Here is a 22791-nt window from a genome sequence, read left to right as displayed (position 1 = left end):
CCACTCATGTTTACATGTACGACTCCACACTGACCCCTGCCGGGCCTCGTTCAAGACTGTTATCATGTTTCATTTTTAACAGCCCCGTCAGATCAACTCTCTGCTTCCACCAAGTGGTGAAACTCTCACACAGCAGTTCTCATCCACATGACATCTACATATAGTTGAAGGGAATCACCATCCCCAATAACCCCCGGAGACCCAAGCTTTTGTTTGGAATGCATCTTAATTTCTTTAAGATAAGATTAAGATCTTTAGGTATTTGGGATAAGTAGGAACTAAGAAGTAGTTTTGGATTATTTCAGTGTATATTACAATTTATTATTTCAGTGTATATTACAATTTAAATGTACAAAATATAGTTATTATTATTTTAATCCAAAAGCAGAATTTTGAGGAAATCTCAACGTCCTGAACGAATACTTGTGAATTTGTTAATATGCATGTCATATCATTCTAGAAAATTTAATAAACATAAATAAACAAGCGCATTGACTGTTCGCTACCAGTACATGGCAGACAATAGTGTCTCCTTATGAGGACAACAGGTCTAAATGAAACAGAATAGGCTGCAACAAACCTAAAATGTAATGTCCCCATATGAGGACGCCGGGTCTCAGGAGTAATTTCACATTAAAACCCTGGAGTTCAATCAGTCAAGGGGCTCCTGGGTCTGGCCCAGTAGGTCCATTCAATAATCAAATGATCACTCTGTCTCATATTTATTTTAAGCACCACAAGGTTAGATAGATAGAAGTTAAACATTAAATCCTTGGAATACCTGCGTTTAGACTGAGAGTCCCTAAAAGTGTAAATGCCAACTAGTTCATACCATATAAGTGAAAGCTTTCCACATGAATAAAAAGTTACAGCAGTAGGCGCCTTCTATTTTGAAGGAAAACTCTCACTTATAACATAAATTCATTTTTCGAGGCGTTTGTACAGAAAAGAGGAAGTATTCAACGCCTGCCTTCACTCACCCTCTTCCACCATCAGGAAGTGAGCGAAGCCACGGCTTCCTCCAATTCTCTCTCCCTGTTTGCTTAATGGATTCCACTCCTTCCTGCGGGCCTTACGTCTGCGCTCACTGTATGCGTGTAGGCAGTCCTCCTAATCAGTCCGTCCGCCACAGGCGTAAACCCGGCGACAGCATGCTACACCAGAGGATCGTCTGAAAGGCCAGCACCAGTCGTAACACGGGGTGAGCCTCCTCATATGTTTTTCAGTCCACTGCAGCTCTCAGGGATGCTTTCTCCATCCTTCTCTCTCTTTTTTTTTTTTTACTCTTCAGACTGTTTGGACATATTGCGGGACAGAAGAGAAGGCGCTGCTACTAAGTCAGTCATGTAGTGTCTAATTTAGTGGATGGAACTCACTATTTTGAGTCAGATTTTGTGATTAATACCAAAACATGAACTAGTCAAAAAGAAGAGTACACATTTAATACAATATCCACAGTCAGATGTAAGAGATGGATTAATACGAGCAGATTATAAAGTTAATGTCTCCACTTTTAGAGGCTGAAATTCCATTATTACATCTTTAGATATGGCCATTTAGCAGCAATAGTTTAAAGTAAGACTTTTTTTTTTGGTTAAATTCCCCAATTTGTCTCATTTTGAGATAAATATTCTACTCTTTACTAAGTCACATGTGCTACAACCTACTTTTCGTCCATATTGCCGGCATGTGATGATAAAATAACATACTAGTAAGATTAAACAACCCAGAAATACCTAGTGTAAAACTAGGTTAATCTGCAGATGAACAGTAAATTAAGTGAATTCAATTCAAGCAATTAACAGAAACAGAAATAAAAATGATATGAATCAGTACAGTAATCAGTAAAGTAATCCGACACAAAATATCTGCAACTGGAAGTAACCTGTAGCGGCCCACTACCTGTTTATATTATGTCAGTGTTATCACAGCTTTTATCGGGCGCTTGCCTTTCGTTGTTATCCAAGCATCATGTTGTATGAGTATTATATGACGACTTAGCCTCCCACATACTTTAGATGTTTTGGCCTTAAGTCAATTACTGGTGTATAGGTGAAAAAGATGTCAGCTTTGAAGTGATTTCCTCTCTTCTTTTCCACTATCTGTCTCTCATCTCTTGCCCCCCCCCCCTCACCAAAGACCCTCTCTCTTGCCACCAAATCCCTTGACAATTGTCCTCACACACTGATTATCAGCACAAGCAAGTGAGGGGCAGTGCGTTTACTAGGGCTGTTGCCCAGCGTTCAGTATGGGAGGCATGCTGAAGGCTGCCAGAGCTGCTCCTCCTATTAAACGGAGTGTCTCACGTTGGCTTAGCTCAGAGGACACAGTGCTATGGAATTTATACACAAAACCAACACCTGCAGTCAGCAATTGTTTGACTTCCGCTGCGTTTGAAGGTAAGTGCAGAGCAATAAGATTAAAAAAAAAAAAAAGTGGAAAACATTTGACGGTGCTCTGGTGGAATTTTTAATAAGGTGTGGGATTACACCATGAAACACGTTTAAGGGGTTTGAGTTATTAAATATAACACAACTAAGTTGCATAACTTTGGAATCAGACAAGTTGCCACAATAAGTAGGGCTCATACGGAGCAGCTGTGTATTCAATGTGTTTTTCAGTCACTGGCATGAAAATAAAACACTGCACTATGTCTTATGATGGACATGAACTCGATATATAAACAAAGCCGTGATGTTAGTGCAGCAGTTTTCACAGACCTCAATTTTGTCTTAACCGAGCACTGAAAGTTTTTTTTCGTTTAAAAAGTTTTACTAAAAGGATGTGTAAGCACATCTGTATCCTTCAAATGATAGGGAAAGAATAACTTGTAGCTGAACGCGGTGGGGGTGCAGAATCAAATCAGAATCTAATATTGGATATACGAAAAGATTTTTATAATGAATGAATGTCTATGTTCGGTGGGGGAGCTCAGGAGGATTTCAGTGTCTTGCATCATTTTGTTTTATTTATTTATTTATTTTTTAAATTTAGGGTTCACAATGTTACTGTTTCATGTTTATATTATGTTGTTTTCGTCAAAAAGTTTGTGAAAACCCACTGTGCATCAAACTGAGAAACAACGTTAGCAACAAGGCGATGAATGTGGAGGAGCATTTGGGAGGCAAAGAAAACAAAAACATAATCTCTATCCGACTCTATACCTAAACCAATGAATGCTAAACGAGTCAATGACATTATGTTCACTATTTCAGCTTGAATATTATTACACTGTATATCAGCATTGATCAAGAGTTTTTTTTTCTGTATATCATGTTTCTATTATTTTCAATGTTCCTCTTAAAGTGTTTCACTTCATCCACTTCACAGTGGAAAATGGAGAAGAAACTTCTTGCAGAAGTTTAACATGTTTAACACTTAACACTTAATGAGAGTTGTTAGCAAATGCACCTGACACGAGCCTCAGTATCATCACTCAGTAAGATTTGAAATGGAATTTTAGAAGATGCAGTTTGTCAACGGGCAGATCAACCTACTGTACTTCTGTGGAAAAATCTAAATGTGCATATTTTCATTTTAGGACCTGCATCATGTTTTATGAAGAATCAGAGTCAAAGTCAAATGATATCAAAATTGCTCCACATTTGAGAGAAGACATGTGAGTTGTAGTTCACAACATAATTTAGTTTATGTCTGACTTGAATATACACTGATCAGGCTTAATATTATGACCACTTTTCTAATATTGTGTAGGTCTCAATTGTTCCTCCAGAACATTTGGGACTCATCAGAGAATGGACATGGGTCTTCTGAAGGTTTCCTGTTGTTAGTGAGGAGCTTTGGATCCTATTGGTTGAGGGGAGGGGCCTCTGTGGATCAGACTTCTTCCAGTTCATCCCACAGATACTTGATCAGTTTGTGATGTAGTGGATTTGGAAGCCAGGTCAACATCTTGTGCTGTTTTTCATGTTTTTTTGAGTTGTTCCTAAACTGTTTGTGTGTGTGTTTGTGTCAGGCTGCATCACTGCTGGGGATGGCTGTTGCCATCAGTGAGTGTCATTGCTATGGGGTGGGGCGTGCCCGGTCCGATCTAAGTGGGTGGTACATGTCTAACGAACATCTACATGAATGCTAGATCCAATTATGTTATGCCTGATTGTTGTATAACAAATGGAAAACATACTTACACCATATTTATTTTGTAGCTGTTTTTTTCACATTTTTTAAATTCCTACTTAAAATCACGCACCAAATACGTATTATGTAACTACTATGTATATATACGTGTCAATAGTTGGTCCATATTTGTGAGGAATGAACCCACCACAGAGCTACTGTAAATGGTAACTCAGCTGATAATGTAATTACACGTGGTAAAATGACTTCCCGGCAATCTGGATCATTCCATTAACGTTGCCTCACTGCGAGGAGCCACTAAGTCTGATCTGGTCCATTAACACCAGCTGCCTACACGGCTCTGCCATTAGCACTCTTTCAAACAATCACAGCAAATACTATGCCTGACAGGCTAACTTCAATCCAACCCATAGTATATCACATGTGTGTCTTGACATCTTTACCTCTGCCTGTGCTCCTTAATCACTTTCACGTTTTCCTAAAAGCTGAGGGAATGATCAGTTTATTGAGTGACTGTTTTGTTATATCGATGGTGGAATAAATTTATGTTTCTCTGTTATTTTTGTGTCATAAACATGTTTTTACCAGGATGTCTCTAAAATTACATCGTATTAGAACCACTAGGGGGCCTAAAGTACACTGTGGCCCCCTTGACCCCCAGTCCTTGCCACTCTCTGTGCATTGTGCATGTTTGACATAGTCCAGCACATTTCACACTTAGAGTCATGGCAGACAACTCATGCCAGCTTCAATGCGTAGTGCTTTGTAATGTTATTCCAGCCACAGCATTACTTAAAAATAGACATCATGTAGGTTCACAGCTGCAGGAAACTTCATTTATGTCATATATTCTCCGTCTCACAACATGTTTTCTAAAAGCCTACGCAATACTGACTACCCACAGTGAAGGCAAGAGTTACAAAAAGCATCTTTTAAGCTAGATTGCACAAATGCAAGACTAGAATGAGATAAACTGCAACATATTCATTTAATAAATCTGAACTTAATCAACTTATGTGCAAAGAATGAACCTGGAGACTTGGGGAGTTTTGGCAATTTGGACCGTCAGGGAGTTGGCCAACATTACTTGGTTGGTAATCAAGCCTTTATACGCTGAAAAGGGGAAATGTTTCTGAAGGATTCAAAATTTAGCCAAACTGAGACAGAAACCCTTTTTTCTTTGTTTGCACTCAAACTGTGACCTTGCAAATGAAAGCCTATTCAGCAAATGCTTCATAAAACCAGCGCGGTGGCATTAAACATATAATTCAGTCAACCAAATAAAAGTGTAACAAAATAAAATTTGGTTCAGTTTAAATGGAAAGAATTACGACGAAGACAGAGCATGAACATTAATGCACAAACTGAAAAAAAAAAGAAAAAAAGTTACACCTGGTGTTCAGTCTGGCCTGATCTACAGTCTGCCCAAGCTGAGCTGTGTGGAGAGCAGGGAGATGACAGTAGTGCTTTACCACACATACATCTCCACTGTCCAACTCCAGCGATCTGATTCTAATCAGAGCTGAGCAGCTGTGTCAGATTCCCTCTATCTGCTCCGCAGTCAGTCAAAAAGACAACTGCAGACTACACACGCTGAACACATGCCATCCAAATCACCTTCCAGAAACAGAGTCATTACATCAGTGCTGGGACGCACACTCTCTGTGGCTATTTGTATTAGTCATGCATGGGTACAGTCACACTGTGGTGACCTGTCTCCCTTGCAGGGACAAAAAGCAAGACCCCATAATGGAAAGCATTAAATTTTAGGGTGTGGACATGATTTAAAGTTAGTAAGCTTAAGCAGTATTTATGGTTATGGGTTGAGTGCGTGTATGTGTGTAAAGGCATGCCGTGGCACCTGTGCTGTCACCGCGACACCTGCCTTTCCCACCTTCCAAAACTGTCATGAGGTTTATATGTCAGAGAGAAACAAGCGGCTTAGCTTATGACCTGCTTGAGGTGCAGCCATGCGTGCGTGGATGTGTGTACCGGTGTGGTATGTGCCTGCGTAGATGCCAGAGGATGCAGTTGGGGGACTGGCTGCAGCATGTGGGCAGTGTATGAAAACATGTACTAGACGGCACAGTGTTTGACCACATCAGACGGCGCTCCTCTTGTGGGTTTAGCAGCACAAGGCATGTTGTCTATGACCTTTTAAACAGCACTGTATAAGAACTGGGAATAAATACTCCTGTGTATGTGTCTGCATAAAACAGCAGGACAGGTACAAGTAGAGACCTTTGAGTTCCCTTGGCGTGGGACATGCTTTTAACAATATATAAAGTAGATTTTCACACTATCAGTTGTTATAATATTCATGTTAAAAGTGTGCAATGAATCTGCATAGAAACACCTTCCTTTCTGTTCTCCCTCATTGTCTCGTATAATCGAATGTTTGGTGTAATAATGTGCTACACACTAAAAATGCCATATATTTCTCTTGTCCATTAAAAAGTCAAATAGACTGCTTCCTTGATTGTTGCAACCACAGTGTGTGTGTGTGTGTGTGTGTGTGTGTGTGTGTGTGTGTGTGTGTGTGTGTGTGCCATACATTAGATATGGTCCACCCACGAAGCAGAAGGTGATACTGAAGTCCTTTCACGCTGTATAATTGGCGTTTTCTTTCTAGTTGTCAACCTGTGGATGTTACAATCACAGGAACTGTTGACCTGTTTCATACCCTGTGTCACCCAGTCAACACAAATGGGACAAAAGTCAAACTGTGCGTTTGTCCACCTGACCAACAAAGTAATACTAATTTTTTTTTATTTATCGACAGACAGCTGTAAACAGAAGCGAATACAGAAAATGAAATTGGGGAAGTTGGTTGATAGAAGACAGATAGATTTAGTTCAAACATAAATCATTATCAGTTGCCTTAATTATCACATGATATTTACATTGTTAATGTTGGTGCCTTACAGTTGCTTAACTATAAGCCCGGGATCTTCGGAGATTAAGTAGGGACCCCCTACCTATTATATGTGTTCTATATTGAGCTCGGCTTAGTGCTATTTATAAATATACATTATTATCATCATTTTGCATTTAATATCAAGCTATTCAAATAATACAGGTTCAAATTTCAAATGTGCAACAGTAGGGTGACCGTACAACCACCGTAAACATACATACATTTACCTTTAAACATAGCTAAATGTAGTAAGGACAGTGGATCAGCAGCAATAAGGGCAGAGCCTACTCTGTACAGGAGGTTTAGATTGACAGGTCTAGTGTGGCTGACATATAACCTCGACTCCCTTCACTAAAATATGTTGGTTTCATGTTAATGTGCATTTAAACAAATGTTTTGGGGAGAAAATGTATTTTCTTTTTTGAAAAATCACCCGAAGATTTTGCGACCCCCCCCTTGCAGTACCCCTGCGGACTCGTAGGGGTCACGGACCCCCTGTTTAGGACCTATGCTGTACGCCATTTACAATAACTATGAGCCATGCTTAACCATACCACATTCTCAGACTTGGAAAAATAAATCTTTTAAAAATGTTGGCACTGCCAGCAAATTGTTGTAGCATAGTGCAACATCAACATTTGTTTCCAGCTAAACATATCTACAGCTAAACCAGCTAGCTAGATATTTTCTTGCTTCCACCGCTAAGAAAAAATAGACACGCCTGGTGCCGGGCAGATCTGAGTTTTTATAGTTGTTGTATCATTTTCTATAGACCTATTTACATGCAAAAAAGCAAAACACAGACCTCTTATATGTGTTGTGACACTGCAAAATGCTGAGGAACCATGCAGCCCCGAGTATGAAATGCAGCCATGGGCATGACCACAGTGTACAGAGAGGGCAGGGCTCGCCTCATGACAAAACAGAAGCTGCGTCCTTTAAATAATCTCTTTGTGATAGCATGACATTGCTCTCAGAGTGATAGCCCCACGTGATTTAATGCTGTTACTGCCACGCCGCAGCTAATTTTCTGCTGGTTTGGTTTGCAGGCTGTATGGAGACAAACACAGAGACAGTGGAGACATAACTGCACTAATGGCTTTAGACTTTTATTTTATTTCACGTCACTCCCCTCCTCACTCTCAACTACAACCTTCTTCCAAACAGACCAGCCACCTCCCACAACCACACTGACAGATGCAGATTAGGTGACGTAAGCTCAGTTACAGAGAGGTGACAGCTCCACCGCGCTCAAAAGCAGAACCACACGGCTTCTTTCTCCTAAGCCACAATGACCTGAGGGTTAGTACTGGGAGGATGGCTCTAGACGAAGGATCAGTAATGACTACTTCCTGTTTTTCCTCAGCATTTTGCTAAAACAATGCATTGCCAGATTTAGCCACAAAAGTTTCTTTTATCTTTTCAACTTCAGTGCGGGACATAAAGATTTCATCGTTTCTGATACTTTGTTACTTATTGCTGGGCTCCACAATGCAAACTGAGGACTGGTGGGATGTTCCCTTAGGCAGCAGCCACAACTATTGAATTATTAAAAGGCAGATTTTATCCATGGTTGGATGTGTTGTGAAGCACAAGTTACCATGATGGGAGACAGCCGCTCTGATAGTCAGACCGTTGACTTCTGCCAGACCCCATCGCCAGAAATAAGGTGAGCTCTGTTTCCTCATCACATCTCACACGGGATCAATACAGTGTGAACTGTGTGCTTGTAAAACAGGTCAGATGGTTAAGAAGTTGATGATTGTCTTCAGTTGTCGTGCTGTGATTTGAATCTCCTCACTCTTTCTTCCTCTATTTGTGTACATGCTGGTTAGGGCTTTGTCATTAGGAATAATAAGTATTATAATCAAATTTTTATATGTACAATTACTAGAAGTGTATTCCTTTAAATTGTACAACATGAATCGTGACTCTTTCAATAAAATAATTGTATTTGTGTGTATATCCAAAGTAAATGAAATAAAGTACCATTTTATTTACCAGTACACAAGGCCAGAACTCTAATATAGGCAAAAATAAAACCAAAGTCATTCACATCTACTCCCATAACTCTTACATAAGCAATACGAATTCTTCAAATAAGCTGAAGTAAACCTTTTCTAATACTTCATAGCCGAGGGAGCTGCCGTCAGCTCCTGTGAATTTCAGGAGAATTATGAAAGTTGATTCCAGCCTTTAGCTTGTGACTTTGGTCAAATGCCTGTGAGCTGCTACTGGTTTAGAAAAGGGTTCACATTTGTTCTTTTTTTATTATTATTATTATTATTTGACTCAGCTCCGCCTGTGTTGACATTTACCTACTTTTATTTTATCTCCTGTGTAGAATTCAGTTTGGTCAAACTGTCACTAAACTGCAACTAAGTCCCCTACGGGGTAAACTGTGCTAAGGGGCCACTCTGTAACACTCAGTGTATACACTTACAGGATTAAGCAAATATTGATCCCGGCATCTGTCAGGTGGGACGTTCCCTTAGGCAGCAGCCACAACTATTGAGTTATTAAAAGGCAGATTTTATCCATGGTTGGATGTGTTGTGAAGCACAAGTTACCATGATGGGAGACAGCCGCTCTGATAGTCAGACCGTTGACATCTGCCAGACCCCATTGTCAGAAATAAGGTGAGCTCTGTTTCCTCATCACTTCTCACACGGGATCAATACAGTGTGAACTGTGTGCTTGTAAAACAGGTCAGATGGTTCAGAAGTTGAGCCATGCTAATGATTGTCTTCAGTTGTTGTGCTGTGATTTGAATGTCCTGGCTCCTTCTTCCTCTAGTTGTGTACATGCCGGTTAGGGCTTTGTCATTAGGAATTATAATTATTATAATCTAATTTTTGTTGATTGTGTGATAAAAATACTATTTAAAAGACATGGTCATTTACAAAAATGTTCACATTACGACATTAACTCCCTCCCTTTCCCAAACCTTACCCAAACACACACATACACCCCCCAAAACAAATAGATAAGTAAATACAAACCCAGTTTCTGTTGAATTCAGTATTTCACATTAAATAACATTTAAATTAAGAGTAAAAACTATCTTGATTATTCATAATTACAATTCTTCTGCATGAACTTTTGCACCTTATTAGCCACCCTGTACAGTGTGAACTGTGTGCTTGTAAAACAGGTCAGATGGTTCAGAAGTTGAGCCATGCTAATGATTGTCTTCAGTTGTTGTGCTGTGATTTGAATGTCCTCACTCCTTCTTCCTCTATTTGTGTACATGCTGGTTAGGGCTTTGTCATTAGGAATAATAAGTATTATAATCAAATTTTTATATGTACAATTACTAGAAGTGTATTCCTTTAAATTGTACAACATGAATCGTGACTCTTTCAATAAAATAATTGTATTTGTGTGTATGTCCAAAGTAAATGAAATAAAGTACCATTTTATTTACCAGTACACAAGGCGGGGACTCTAATATAGGCAAAAATAAAACCAAAGTCATTCACAGCTACTCCCATAACTTAGCAATACAAATTCATCAAATAAGCTGAAGTAAACCTTTTCTAATACTTCATAGCCGAGGGAGCTGCCGTCAGCTCCTGTTAACTTCAGGAGAATTATGAAAGTTGATTCCAGCCTTTAGCGTGTGACTCTGGTCAAATGCCTGTGAGCTGCTACTGGTTTAGAAAAGGGTTCACATTTGTTCTTTTTTATAATAATTATTATTATTATTTGACTCAGCTCTGCCTGTGTTGACATTTACCTACTTTTATTTTATCCTCTGTGTAGAATTCAATTGAGTCTAACTGTCACTAAACTGCACCTAAGTCCCCTACGGGGTAAACTGTGCTAAGGGGCCACTCTGTAACACTCAGTGTATACACATACAGGATTAAGCAAATATTGACCCAGGCATCTGTCAGGTGGTCCATCATTCATGGCCCTATTACTTTTATAGACCTAGAGAGTGTCAGTGTGTGTGTATGTGTGTGTAATGGAGCATGTTTCAGTCAATATTTAGCTCTGCCATGTAAAGCACTCTCCTGCTTTGGTAACCAGGTGCCAACAGCTTTCTGATGTTTTGGTCTTGTGCTTGTTTTGTGTTTTTGATGCTAGGTTGTAAGCCCACAGTGTTTGGACATATTCATTTTTGCTCAAAGGTCGTTTCATTGCTTTAACCATATGTTGAAGATTGCTGTCCCGATGGGTTTTGATGCCTTTGTCTGGATATGAGCAAGCAGGATATTCCTGTACACATCTGCATTCAATCTGCTGCCTCTGTTTGCAGTGAAGTTATTAATAAAAGCCTTTGTATCAGTTCCACATGCAGCCATACCAGAAGCTACACATTGTTTAGTTGACGATGTGGTATTTTGTAGGTATAGTTAAGGTCATGATAAAGGTACATTACTGTACTATACTATACTATACTATACTATACTATACTATACTATACTATACTATACTATACTATAGCCTAGCATAGCCTAGCCTAGAAGCCCGAACATGTCCCCACCCACAACATTTTTGCAAGGGAAAGTTGGGAGAATCAAATCATTTGGTCACACTTCATGCAGTGATGCACAGTCGTAGAATATGAGCACCATGGTCAAACACATGAAGGTGAATTTGTTTCCAACAAAATGGCTCTAACTGGTTGTAGGACTATCCAATTGTGTGCAGTTGCTTTTGGGAAAATTTTGATTGTTTTGTGCTTGTCTTCGTGGATTATGGCACACTTAAATGAATCACATATTTTCTAATACAGGGATTAAACTGACAGGTAGTTTACAAATCAGCTATGACTGAAACTTTTAAGAGTGCCACTTCAAGAGCCGATGTGTTTTACATTTGTGAAATAACTAGGAAGATTCACAAGCTCAATTCTTGTCATTACTATGCCACAGACAATGTGTCGTTGCCTCTGGAGTTTTCTTATAGATTATGACTCATCTTGCCTTCCCTTTATTTGCACAAGGCTGCAGTTTCATCCATCTGTATCAGGTGTTGTGTTGCTTCTCATTTTTTAATATTTTCAGGTTACTCTATAATTTAGATGCTGAAGGGAGAAGAGTCAGTTTTGTAGATGTGGTTTTTAATGTCTGCCTTGCGCATTTAGTCACATGGTTGTCACACTTTCTTCACAAAACAACTTATTGGAATTGACACTGTGTAATGTCTCTCTCTAGCTGCAACAACAGTGTTGTCTGACCTTCACAACACCAGCTTTTACGAGAGAGTGAGGTTTCCATTTGGAGTTCTTAACCTGTAACTGAATGACAGCTATTTGTGTTCGACAGCGTGTCAGCGCATACAACTGTGTGTGTGTGTGTGGACTTTTTCGATCAGTTTACAAAGAACTTCAGACAAATATAACACTCCAAGACACACATGACTGGCATGGAGCCAGTCAACGCGCATAAATCAAAGCAACACATTCTCAGAAAAGACACGCGCATGGTTACATTAGGTTACATGAGTTTGCCATACTAAAAAGAAGGCATGTGTGCAGTCTTGACCTCTCATCAAAAAGGCTTCCTCTGATCTAAACTTGGAATCCCAGGCCTTTTTAATGCCTTGTGTGACAAAAGCATTGCAGTTGCCAGCCCCCCTGGACATTTACAAAAACAACCAGTGTCAACTTTCTTGCACGGTACTAGAATAAAAATTTTTTGATACAAATTCCACTAGTTGTCCTGGTTTGTAGGCTGCAACATAAAGTGGTTCTTAGGGTGCTTCAACAAGGCCCTTTATTCGGTTGTCTCAGGTGTGGCTGGTTAAGGTAATTAAGCACAAATCAAAGACTCTTGCACAGTCACTGCAAGGCAAGTAGAGGTACAGAGAGACATAACAACGAACGCTAATGCAACACTTTACAATTATGCCAAACTTCTTAATCCAGTGTTCCATGTTACATTAACAAAAAATGGCCATACAAAGTAACCATTCTTGCTAGGGCAATTTTTTTGTATCTTACCTGCAAGTACTTGCAGAGGAAGATCAGACACGTATTTCAAAGACAATTCCAGTTCCTCCTAGACTCGTGGGTTGCAAGGTGGTTGTAAACCACAGCATTGACATAACACGCATGCTTTAAGTCCTCAGAAAGACGTATAGGTTCATGAGATTTTAATATAATGCCTTGAGGAATGTGCTTTGGGCTAAACAGATTCAAAGCTAACAGAAGGACATGCTTCACTCTCTATTAGAGCTGTGTTCTTCCAACACTAGACAGTTTCTTCATTCATTCCTTTGTTAAATGTGGGGGTTTGGTTTATTTGCATGACACTGTGGAAAGTGGACATTTAACACTGAAGTTTGTCTACTGTCAAGCTTGTGGTCTAAAACAAACCTGTGTCCCATAATCCAACACAGGATCCACAGAGCTTATTGATGACCGACGAAAGAGACCTGTTAAGCTTTGGTCGTAAATATTTCTGTGGTATGATGGGCCTCCTCAGTGTTGACACGTTAACATACATACTGACAGCTGGAGTTGCTTTCACCTCTTGATGTTACCTTCTGTCCATTCCCTGATATGTCTGGTGCTGGTGTTTTAAATGCAAAGGATGTGTGTGTTTTGCAACTATTTTACCATAACCCTCGAGTTCTGCTTTAGTAACCACAGAATAGATATCTATGTATATATGATAACGTCTTATATATATTGTATATTATATTATCTCGGATATCTTTTATTTATTTATTTATTTTTTAAACTGTGAACATTTAAATAGATATTCTCACCAGTTGCTTGTTATCATAATCAAGCTAATCTTGTCTCTTCATTTTCCTGTATCACATAATTATTTTCTTCATTGACAAGATGGTCACCTTGATGAGATTTTACCAATAAACGTCAGACACTAGTTGCTGACCAGTCAGACCTCCGTCTTTCACAAACTACGCAATGTGATCAGGAAGGAAGTGCCAAAGACCAAGTACTGGAAACAAGAAAGTAAACACACAACAGACCCGTCTAGAAATATCTTTAACTGTGTCCCGCACTGGTTGGGCGACAGAAATCAGATCCTGCAGGGTCTTTTGGTTTTTTAAATAATAATCTCTATGTCTTGCAGGTGGGTCAACTCCTCTGGCAGCGACAGTGGACTACAATTAACACATTCCTCAGAGAGAATGTTTCTATGGGCAGGAAGTAAACCACCAGATGGAAGAAATGACCGCAAGTATGATTTAATCTTGTTTCACTTGTGTTTGGATAAGTGGCAAGTCTTCAATTTGAACCTTTTTCAGGTCCTTGTACCAGAAGATTCGTGAGTATGAGGTACTGGACAAGAAGAAGACGGTGACGGCTCTAAAGGCAGGAGAGGACAGAGCCATACTGCTGGGCCTCAGCATGGTCTTCATTTCTGTTATGATGTACTTTGTCCTAGGAATCACCATACTGCGGTCTTATTCTGACAGGTAATCACCAGAGACAAGCTCAATCTGTGCAACTGCACCTTTCATGCTGTGCTTCTTTTACATTCCATAGAAATCAGCAAAATAACCTTCTCATGTAAAACTACCCGCCAGCTAAACTTGAAATAGATATCATTATCTTTATCATTTTCTACAGTGTGTGGACGGAAGAAGCTAGCTGCACTATTGTGAACTCCACTATTGTGTGGGACGTGAACTGCTCATATAGCTGTGGAACAGAGTGCTGGAAACATTCCCGTTACCCTTGTCTCCAGGTCTACGTCAGCCTCAACTCCTCAGGAAAGGTGGTACGATTGCTGCACAATGAGGAGACGCACGAAGACAATCCTGAGGTACTCAACATTTGGTTCTACCGCAATTGCTGTATTGCATTTTTTTTAACAACTTGGTTTGATAGAATAAGTAGCCTATAGTATAAGTCTTTATATGCGTTATACACCAATCAGACACAACATCGACAGGAAAAGTGAATAACATTGACCATCTTGTGACAATTCAATGTTCTGCTGGGAAACCTTTGCCACTTGCATCAGTGTCGATGTTACTTAGACATGTATCACCCACGTAGACCAAACCAGGCACCCCCACCCCATAGCTTTGATCCTAATTGATGGCAGCAGCCATCCCCAGCAGGATGCACACACAAATACAGTTCGGGAACAACTCAAAAAGCATGAAAAACCGCACAAGGTGTTGACCTGGCCTCCAGATTCACTAGATCCTAAACTAATCAAGTATCGGTGGGATGCACTGGTGCAAGCCTGATCCACAGAGGCCCATCCCCAACAATCCATAGGACTTAAAGGCCCCCATAACAAAATCATGTTACCTGACACCACAGGACACCCTCAGAAGGCCCATGTCCATTCACACAATGTGTCACAGCTGTTATGGAGGCACAAGAGAGACCTACTAAATATCAGGAAGGTGGTCATAATAGTATGTCTGATTGGTGCAAACTAAAACCATTGGAATGAAAACACGTGTTTCTTCGAAATGATCATGGACAAACCTAACAATCTGTAGTGTCACCATAACAAAACATAGAAACATGATTACTTTTTACTTTTTTTCTCTCCTTTCCTTTAGTGTTTCTACATCCCAAAGTGCCGCAAGGACTACGCAGCCACCCATGCCATAGTACTAAATATTTCGGAGCGACTCAGGTCTCAGCACACTATTCAATGTTTCGTGGACCCTACACGCAGAGCGGACAGCGCCATCCTGACCCAGATCTACGGTCCGGGAGTCGTGTTCCACTCCCTGTTCTGGCCAACCTGCACCTTGATTGGAGGAACCATCATCATTGCCATGGTGAAGCTCACCCAGTACCTCTCCATCCTGTGTGAGAGCCTGAGCCGCATTAAGAGGTGAAAGTTTGCAGGGCCACGAGTTGACTTAGAAGCTCCTGTTATACAGACAAGGGGGCCAAGACTGAAAAACTGTGTCTGTCTGTGACAGCTTGGATGCTGTCTGAACATCTCACATAAGCCTTATAGAGAAGCAGACATTTTATGTAGCTTGACACAATGGGAGCTCCTGGTTGAAATTACACGTTTTAATGGCAAGCAGTAATTTTGAAAGATTTGTACCGCATATTGTATTTAAGCGCTTAATGAATTTGGAGGCCAGGTCAACACCTACTTTTATAATTTTTTGAGTTGTTCTGAAACTGTATTTGAGTGCGTGTCTTTGTCAGGCTGCATCCTGCTGGGGATGGTGTCATTGCTATGGGGTGGGGGTGTCTGGTCTAGTCTAGGTTGGTGCTACATGTCTAAGTAACATCCACATGAAGGTCCAAAGGTTCCCCAGCAGCACAAGATGTTCAGTGTTATTCACGTCATCTGTCAGTAATCATAATGTTGTGGCTGATCGATGTAAATGTTGTCTTTTGAATCCATTTTTACCATCGTTTTCTTTATGCTGAATTAGCGTAACAGACCACTGGCTATATTTTCATTTATAGACATGAGTGAAGCCGCATCCGTCTTTTCATCCAACAGAATGTCATTTACATTTAAACCTATCTGGGCTCCCATGGGCTCCCATGGATTTGGTCAGTGCAATTCTGTCCGTCTTTCTCAAACTGCACAGTGTGATCAGGAAGGAAGTCCCAAAGACCAAGTACTGGAAACAAGAAAGAAAACAAACAATGGCGCAACACTAACAGACCAGTCTAGAAATATCTTTAACTGTTTAACTACATTGTTGTTGTTTTTTTCAGACAAGCATAAACTGACATTTATAATTTTATTCTAAATACTAGAAATACCTGTCGTCATATTACAGAAAAAAGAACATTCAACTGAGTTTATTTTTATTTAATTTCAATTCAATTGTTTGCCATGACTGGAAATAAATTATGTTCCTGAAAAACTGATTTGCACTTCACCTTGAGTTAAACTTTTTAAGTATTTATCAGTAAAGTACAAACATGAGTATATCCTTGTAGAAAATCCTCATATTATCTTCTTTCATTCAGTCCCACTCTATGCTGTATAATATGAATGAGCTTTGAATCATGATTTATATTAATCGGTGTACTTTTTTACTTGCTTCCAAATCCATTTGGGGCTGCAGCTGAAAGAACAAAACTTGCTTTTCTCTTTGACTGTCAGCAACTGTGTTGAGTTGTTGGCACATGGCTGCTTTTCGTTTGTCTAATATTTTAGTTTCCAATTAATTTGTAGAATATGCTGCACTGCCAGTAGATTTGTCCATGAGTACACACAAAAACAGAAAACAATACCACCACAGGCACAAGGTAAGTATTTTCCAAATAACATAGAATATAGAAACTACAGTTTCTGTAAAGCATCAAGGTTAAGGGGAGACACAGACAGAAACGTACAAGACTTAGTCAAGGAAATCCTTTGATTTGCACCAAGGACAATGTTTTCACCATGGCATGTTACTATTATTTCCAAGTTATATGTGCACTACATCAGATGAAGTACCTAAATGTCAGTATCTAATAAGCCCCTAACACTCTGCTATGAGTGCTATCTCATGATAGCTTGTTACGATCATCTGTTCAAATCAACAATGACAACCATGCAGGTGTCACATCTCTTAAAAAAGGAACTGGAGCTATTTCTCTATACTGAATGACGTTCATTGCAAACTGAAAGATAAAACATTTGTTTATAACACCTCCCAGTGGTTAGTCGGTAAACTGCACCATACAGTCTTGCCATTATTGTTCTTGTTTTCTGTGGTTTTGTGAAAGCGTAAAAGAAGACACTATAAAAACCCAGTATGAAAACACAATAAGGCGCAGATAAGAGAAACATAATATATATATATATATATATATAATTCGTGCTATATATATATATATATCGTGCTATATATATACATACATATACACACACATATATATATATATATATATATATATATATATATATATATAACACACATATATTATATATTTATATTATATAACACACACATATATATATATATATATATATATATATATATATATATATATATATATACCACAAATTAGTATGCATGTATTGTGGTGCAAATTTCTCTTGGAAAATAAGAGATCAGAGGACTGATCTTTCGGTGTGTTAAATCAGCAAAGCACCAGGCACCGAAAGATGAGCAAAGAGTACACAGTGTAGATCTGTTTCATACTTCTTATCTACTGGAGGTGACCTTGTTCACAGCTTTCAGCAGTTTGTCTGTCTGGCTCCCAAACACAGGCCCTAAAAGAACAAAAGAATATGTAATATTGTTTTTATTCTATACCTTTATAAAACATACCACCATTGTTCAGTGTTACGTGATATTGCCCTGGAGTCAACTGCTCTCCTTTGAAATTAATTTTAAATGATGACCTGTCTTAGCTGTGGTCAGACTGAGCACTAGCAGGAAGTGGCCGGCAGGTGGCACCAATCAAAACGACACTTGTTTGAAAGCAGCTGGCTGCTGTGGTCAGAAACACACTGAAATAAAATTCAGAGAACTACAGGACTCGGCTCAAGTGCAGTTTTTCCTAAATTAAATGAATAAATATTTAAGAGACTTCTGAAAAAGACCAGAAAAAAATACACAAGAAGAGGATTACTGCAGACAAAATGCTCCTTCGCTCCTTTGATATAATTTGACGAGTTCATGACATTTAACCTGCATTGAGCCTCACTCATGACCTTATCCCTGTTTAAGTCTAACAAATGTACATTAGAAGTTAGTCTAGATGTATTGTAACAGATACTGTGTGGCTGTACTTCACAACCTTTTGATACTCTTCATTATTTTAATTTTAAACTTTGATCCTTCAATTTTCAAGGCACTTTTAACCCAAATTTAGGAACTTCACCACACCCCATATCATTTTATTTTCGCCACTTACCGTCCTGTGTGTCCTGTGAGTGTGTCCTCATCCTCTTGTTCGCTCTGTCCACCTCAGCTCTCAAACCCCACCCTCCACATGACTCTCCCTATGACTCTCGTCTTGTCTTCCTCTTCCACCTTTCATTACAGGAAGCAGTGGACAAGGATCCAAAGCTTCCCGAGATGTGCCCCTACTCTATGTCTAAATCTCCTGGGTTCTAATGGGTTCCTCTACCATCAGCTGTCTACACATCCTTTCAACCCCTTTTCATCCCTTGATCAATTTCTCCAACTACGTGTCAACATAGAGTACTGTAACAAAGAAAGAACAAAGGAAAAGGCATTTGACAACAAAAAACAAAAAAAAAACAAAACAAAAAAACAACAACTGTGGCTTCAGCTCTACAGATTATATCTGAGGACTGATCTTTCCTACATGTGAGGCAGAGTCCAAACAACAGTGCATATAAACAGAAAATTATCACAATGACGGCAAGATCCTGAAGCAGCAATGGAAACTCAAAATCCAGGTATTAATTATTTCCATACACGGAACTGAACATTTTGTATGGCCATTTCTGGAAGTACAATGTGTTTAGAAGTCGACCAATTTTAGATTAGTTGTCCTTCGCTTGCTAGCTTTGCCACCACAAATGCAATATAAAGACACTCAACATACAGAACTCTGAGCAACAGTGAAATACTTGAGGTTGTGACAGTTTCTTGTAGTATTTTGTTCGTATTGGTCAGGATTAATGGTGTCCTCAATACTGAGAAATACAGGCAGATACTAATCCATCATGCAGTACCATCAGGGAGGTTTTTGATTGGCCCTAAATTTATTCTGTGGCATAACAAAGATCCCAAACATATAGCCAAAGTCATTAAGAACTATCTCCCATGTAAAGAAGAACAAGAACTCCTGGAAGTGATGACACGGTCCCCACAGAGACCTGATCTCAACATCATCAAGTGTGTCTGGGATTACATGAAGAGACAGAAGAATTTGAGGTAGCCTACATCCACAGAAGATCTGTGGTTTGTTCTCCAAGATGTTTGGAACAACCTATATCAGCCAAGTTCCTTCAACAACTGTGTGCAAGTTTACTTTGAAGAATTGATGCTGTCTTGAAGGGAAAGGGCGGTCACGCCAAATATTTGGTTGATTTAGATTACTCTTCTGTTAATTCACTGCATTTTTTAATGGATGAAAATAAACTATTAACACTTCCACTTTTGAAAGCATTCTTGGTTTACAGCATTTTTCACAGTACTGTACCTCCATCAGTTGCAAAGATTTATTTTCTCTTTAGATGTGTCATAAAAACAAGGTTAGCAGGAACTCTTATAGGCTGCCACAGATGAGTAGCATGTAACCCAACTGATCAGAAACACACAGCTCCAGGCCAGGAACTCCCTTTGCTAACTTCAAAGTTAACGTGGTCCTTCATTAAAGCAGCAATGGAAACTGTTCATTCCTAAGCAATCAATGTATTTAAGTATATCTGACATAAAGCTGTATTTACTTTGTTGCTGGACAGACCAAAGTTTCAAAAAATTGATGTGCATATGCAAGCAGATGCCCAACCAGTTGTGAAACTGATCTGACAGCAACAGAGAAGTTGCAGGAGAGAAGTGAAGTAAGCTACAACAAGGAAGTTTCGGGAAATAAAGCAACCACCTGATAGTTAACGCAAACAAATCACTACTTTGCTGAAGAAGGGAACTGCTGTTACTTTTGCTGCCCTGTATGACATTTGTGGTTCTCACCACTAATCAAGTATAGATGCTAATAAACAGAAGTTTCCATAATAAGCGTCATTATCTTCCCTACATATTAATCTACAGTTAACCAGTCCTGTCTGAGAAGTTTGGGATGAACCAGCAGTAGACGCTATCTGAAGTCAATACAAAATTGTATTGTTCCATCCTTCTTTGGAACCAAAACCACTGGAGTACACCACTCACTTTTTGAAGGTTGAATTATTCCCAGGGACAGCATAAGGTCCACTCCTCTCTTTCTTCTCTCTTTCTTCTTCAGTTGTATCAGTTTCAAGACAATATCATGCTCCACCGGATCCATGAGACCTGGGTACTCTTGAAAAATTTTCAGATGCATTAAAGCTTTCACCCGAGTCTGCTGTTCTTCAGAGAGATGGCCGAAATCCAGGTCAGAGGGTACTGGTGTTGTTAGGTACTGGTCATGAACTTCCTCTTCCTCCTTAACAGCCTGGATCAGCAACACATCTGCTCCCTTCTTCACCCATGGGATCCACTCCACAAATGATTGGAACGCTGCTGCCCTGGGATGGAGATCTGAAAGGTGGTGGGCCCAAGTTTTCTTTTGACCTCGAAAGGCCCCTGCCAATTTGCCAGCAGCTTGCTGTCACTAGTTGGCAGCATGACCAAGATCTTTTGACCAAGCTTCTCTGTCGAGATGACTTGTCATACCAGGTCTTCTGGTGCTGCTGTGCCTCTGCCATGTGTGCTTGGACCAGTTCATCCATTAACCACCTCCCCCCTTCCCCTTCCCCTTCCCTGACCCCCCTCCCAGGTCTCTCTTAATAAGGTGAGAGGACCCCACACCTCAAGACCATAAAGGAGCTCAGAAGGAGAAACCCCAGTGGAGGCTATAAGGCTTTGCTATAAGCAAAGAAAATGCAGAGGAGCCACTGATCCCAGTCGGAACCAGTTTCATCCACAAACGAAGCATTTGCCTAAGGGTCTGGTTAAAGCGCTCTGTCAGTCCATCTGTCTGTCGTGCATGCGTAGTCATCCAGTTTAACTAGTTTTATGATTATAAATATATTTATTTTCTAGCTTACAGAAGACTGTTCTATGTAGGACAGGTTTTATCCCTTATCTCAAGAATCAGTGAACTTTGTTTAGTTTCAGAGTTTTAATCTTCTGTCGTCTTTTGTTTCTAGTGCTGCAGCTAGTGGTGTCCTCCATTCACCAGTGCAGTTGGGGTGCAGTGCTGGTAGTTCACACTAGGTGGTGATAAGATAGTTTGTGGTGGCACATTTGTATTAGTGTGGTATTTTATTTTGAAGTGTGTTTGGGTTTATACTCATTTGGGGTAAATAGTATACTCCTAGTGTCCTGGTAGGGAGTGGTTGGTTCCCCAGCTGTAGTATGACTGTCTGTCCTCTTCTCCTTCATTAACTGTGTTTTAGAGAGAATAAATGGCATGTTCATGTCGCACACTGACTGTTGTGGCCTCTTTATTGAAGTTGTGTCTTACTCTATCTGCAAGGTCACACGTGCATTAACAAAACCACTGTAGTTCCCTACTCATCACCAGGACATCATATAGGTCCTAGCATTATCATAAAAGCACACATTTATTTATTTGTGACCAGATCAATACATTTAAATGTACTACTACTAATAATAGTATTAATAATAACAGTAACACTATTGTAAAAAAACAGTATATTTTTAATAGGCCTACCTTTAGTTAATTAGTCTATGTTACCAAACTGTTGGCATGTTAGAGCTCATGTTAATCCAGGTTTAACTGTACTCACGGTTCCTGGGGTGCAGACTATTGTTAGATATATTGTGGCAAACCTCCTTCAGTCTTGTTCCATCACCGTGGTGAAGGAACATGTCCTTGGACTCCATCTATGTTCATTTGGATCCAGTTGACTCTCAGCAGCTTGGTGCAAGAAGTGTTTCCCATGCACAAGTCTCTCCTACTGCTAGCACGAGGAAGCTAACTAGAAACAGTCCGCAGTGTGGTCACGGTTTAGCGTCAGTTAAGTAGAATTCGGGATGGAAAATGTACACTATTTGAAGTAATGAAGAAATGATGCAAACTTGTACACCGATTCTAAATATACCCTAGGTGTGTGTGCGGCGAGTGTGTAAGATGTCCTGTGGTGTCTGGCACCAAGATGTTAGCTGCAGCTTGAACTCATTGTGGTGTTCCTCAAGCGATTCCTGAACTATTTTAGCTTTAAGGTAGTGAGCATTATCTCGATGAGAGAATCCACTGCCATCAGGGA

General features: G+C 39.8%; 1 protein-coding gene across 5 annotated transcripts; it reads left to right on the top strand.

The window, feature by feature from the left end:
* The first annotated feature begins 1047 nt into the window (after positions 1-1047).
* On the top strand, positions 1048-21991 carry si:ch211-247n2.1 (calcium-activated potassium channel subunit beta-2). 5 transcript variants are annotated; one of them, XM_047588298.1, is made up of 7 exons: positions 1116-1201; positions 2140-2399; positions 14071-14178; positions 14246-14416; positions 14571-14766; positions 15524-15804; positions 18932-21991. In XM_047588298.1, exons 3-7 carry the CDS (start codon positions 14129-14131, stop codon positions 19221-19223), a joined length of 990 nt encoding a protein of 329 aa, XP_047444254.1. In that variant the 5' UTR covers positions 1116-1201; positions 2140-2399; positions 14071-14128; the 3' UTR covers positions 19224-21991. The 5 variants fall into 5 exon arrangements, with proteins under 5 accessions (XP_047444253.1, XP_047444254.1, XP_047444251.1 ...); XM_047588297.1 differs by lacking the exon at positions 2140-2399 and having other exon boundaries at positions 1048-1201; XM_047588295.1 differs by lacking the exons at positions 1116-1201; positions 2140-2399 and adding an exon at positions 7529-8684.
* The last annotated feature ends 800 nt before the right edge of the window (positions 21992-22791 follow it).

The sequence above is a fragment of the Mugil cephalus genome, chromosome 6 (genome assembly GCF_022458985.1).
Source record: "Mugil cephalus isolate CIBA_MC_2020 chromosome 6, CIBA_Mcephalus_1.1, whole genome shotgun sequence".
NCBI classification, from domain to species: domain Eukaryota; kingdom Metazoa; phylum Chordata; class Actinopteri; order Mugiliformes; family Mugilidae; genus Mugil; species Mugil cephalus.
This window is presented reverse-complemented; position numbering and strand designations above follow the sequence as displayed.

Bases quoted from the DNA above. Each gene is read 5' to 3' on its own strand.
- si:ch211-247n2.1 (XM_047588295.1), top strand. From the start codon at position 8,593: ATGTGTTGTGAAGCACAAGTTACCATGATGGGAGACAGCCGCTCTGAT. The intron at 14,417-14,570 runs GTAATCACCAGA...CATTTTCTACAG, and splicing joins CTGCGGTCTTATTCTGACAG to TGTGTGGACGGAAGAAGCTA. The intron at 15,805-18,931 runs GTGAAAGTTTGC...CTTTCATTACAG, and splicing joins AGCCTGAGCCGCATTAAGAG to GAAGCAGTGGACAAGGATCC.